Source organism: Chrysochloris asiatica, unplaced genomic scaffold (assembly GCF_000296735.1).
Source record: "Chrysochloris asiatica unplaced genomic scaffold, ChrAsi1.0 scaffold00125, whole genome shotgun sequence".
Taxonomy (NCBI): domain Eukaryota; kingdom Metazoa; phylum Chordata; class Mammalia; order Afrosoricida; family Chrysochloridae; genus Chrysochloris; species Chrysochloris asiatica.
The window spans coordinates 7,107,520-7,109,024 of NW_006408643.1; the positions used below are offsets into that span (position 1 = coordinate 7,107,520).

At 59.5% G+C, this 1,505-nt stretch overlaps 1 protein-coding gene across 1 annotated transcript; it reads left to right on the forward strand.

The window, feature by feature from the left end:
• The first annotated feature begins 345 nt into the window (after positions 1-345).
• Positions 346-1,017, forward strand: DIRAS1 (DIRAS family, GTP-binding RAS-like 1). The gene has a single exon (XM_006868974.1). The coding sequence runs from the start codon at positions 421-423 to the stop codon at positions 1,015-1,017; it is 597 nt and encodes a 198-aa protein (XP_006869036.1). The 5' UTR covers positions 346-420.
• The last annotated feature ends 488 nt before the right edge of the window (positions 1,018-1,505 follow it).

Below are 1,505 nucleotides of genomic sequence, written 5' to 3' on the forward strand. Positions count from 1 at the left end.
GCTCCTGGGAGTTCTAGACCATTCTTAGACGTGACGGGAGGGGGCACAGGCTGAAGGGTGGTAAGCAGGTGGAGAAGGAGGGAGAAGGAGTTTGGGTTGGGTGCCATCATTCACATCCCTTTCAGCCCTCAGTCCCTAGGGAATATTCCCACTCAGGCACTAGCTTTTTGTGTGTGGGTGTGGGCTGTTAGCCTGCCAACATGCAGGATAGGGCAGAAACGCCAAATCAGCTAAGCCCTCCCAATAGGCCTGCCTTCCTGTCCTCCCTGCAAAGCTACCTCCTCCTCTGAGAAGCCGTCCTTGCATTCTCCCTCCCCTGGGCTGAGCGGCCTTTTGCTTTGACACTCCTCTCTGTGCAGGGTCGGTCTGGGGTTCTAGCATCTGGCCCTGGCCCCGTGTCCCCCGCGGACCCCGTGGAAGATGCCGGAGCAAAGCAACGACTATCGAGTGGTGGTGTTCGGGGCGGGCGGCGTGGGCAAGAGCTCGCTGGTACTGCGCTTCGTGAAGGGCACCTTCCGAGACACTTACATCCCCACCATTGAGGACACGTACCGGCAGGTGATCAGCTGCGACAAGAGCGTGTGCACCTTGCAGATCACCGACACCACGGGCAGCCACCAGTTCCCGGCCATGCAGCGCCTGTCCATCTCCAAAGGCCATGCCTTCATCCTGGTGTTCTCGGTGACCAGCAAGCAGTCTCTGGAGGAGCTGGGTCCCATCTACAAGCTGATTGTGCAGATCAAAGGCAGCGTGGAGGACATCCCCGTCATGTTGGTGGGCAACAAGTGTGACGAGACGCAGCGCGAGGTGGACACGCGCGAGGCCCAGGCCGTGGCCCAGGAGTGGAAGTGCGCCTTCATGGAGACCTCAGCCAAGACGAACTACAACGTGACTGAACTTTTCCAGGAGCTGCTGACGCTGGAGACCAGGCGTAGCATGAGCCTCAGCATTGATGGCAAACGTTCCAACAAGCAGAAGAGGACAGAGCGGATCAAGGGCAAGTGTGTCCTCATGTGAACGCGGTGACCACCGCCGAGGAACCCCAGCGCCTCCTCCGCCTCCTCCCCCCCTTCCTCCCAGCCTCACCCAGGGAAGGCTCCTCTTCCCTCCCCCTCTGACCTGTCCCTTCCTTCTCTCTGTATCCCCAAAGCCAAGTGCTGGAGGCGGCCCCTCACCTTATTCTGCAGATGGGAAAACAGGGAGACAGAACATGACTCAAGAGGAGCCCTGGTGGCTCGATAGTGAAGTGCAGTTGGAAATCCCCCAGCAGTTCCACGGAAGAAAGACCTGGCCACTGGTTCCTGGGAAGATGGCAGCCTTGGAAACCCTATGGGGTAGTTTGGCTCTGCCACACAGGGGCGCTGTGAGTCAAGAGTGGACTCGAACGGCACTCAGCAAATTGGAACGTGACTCACAGCCACCCGATCGGGACCCAAGGAGGCCCCATGTGCTCCATCGCCACCCTCCTAGCCAGACCTGCCCCCCACCTCCACATCTGATCACTG

Coding starts and splice junctions, on each gene's coding strand:
- DIRAS1 (XM_006868974.1), top strand. CDS start 421: ATGCCGGAGCAAAGCAACGACTATCGAGTGGTGGTGTTCGGGGCGGGC.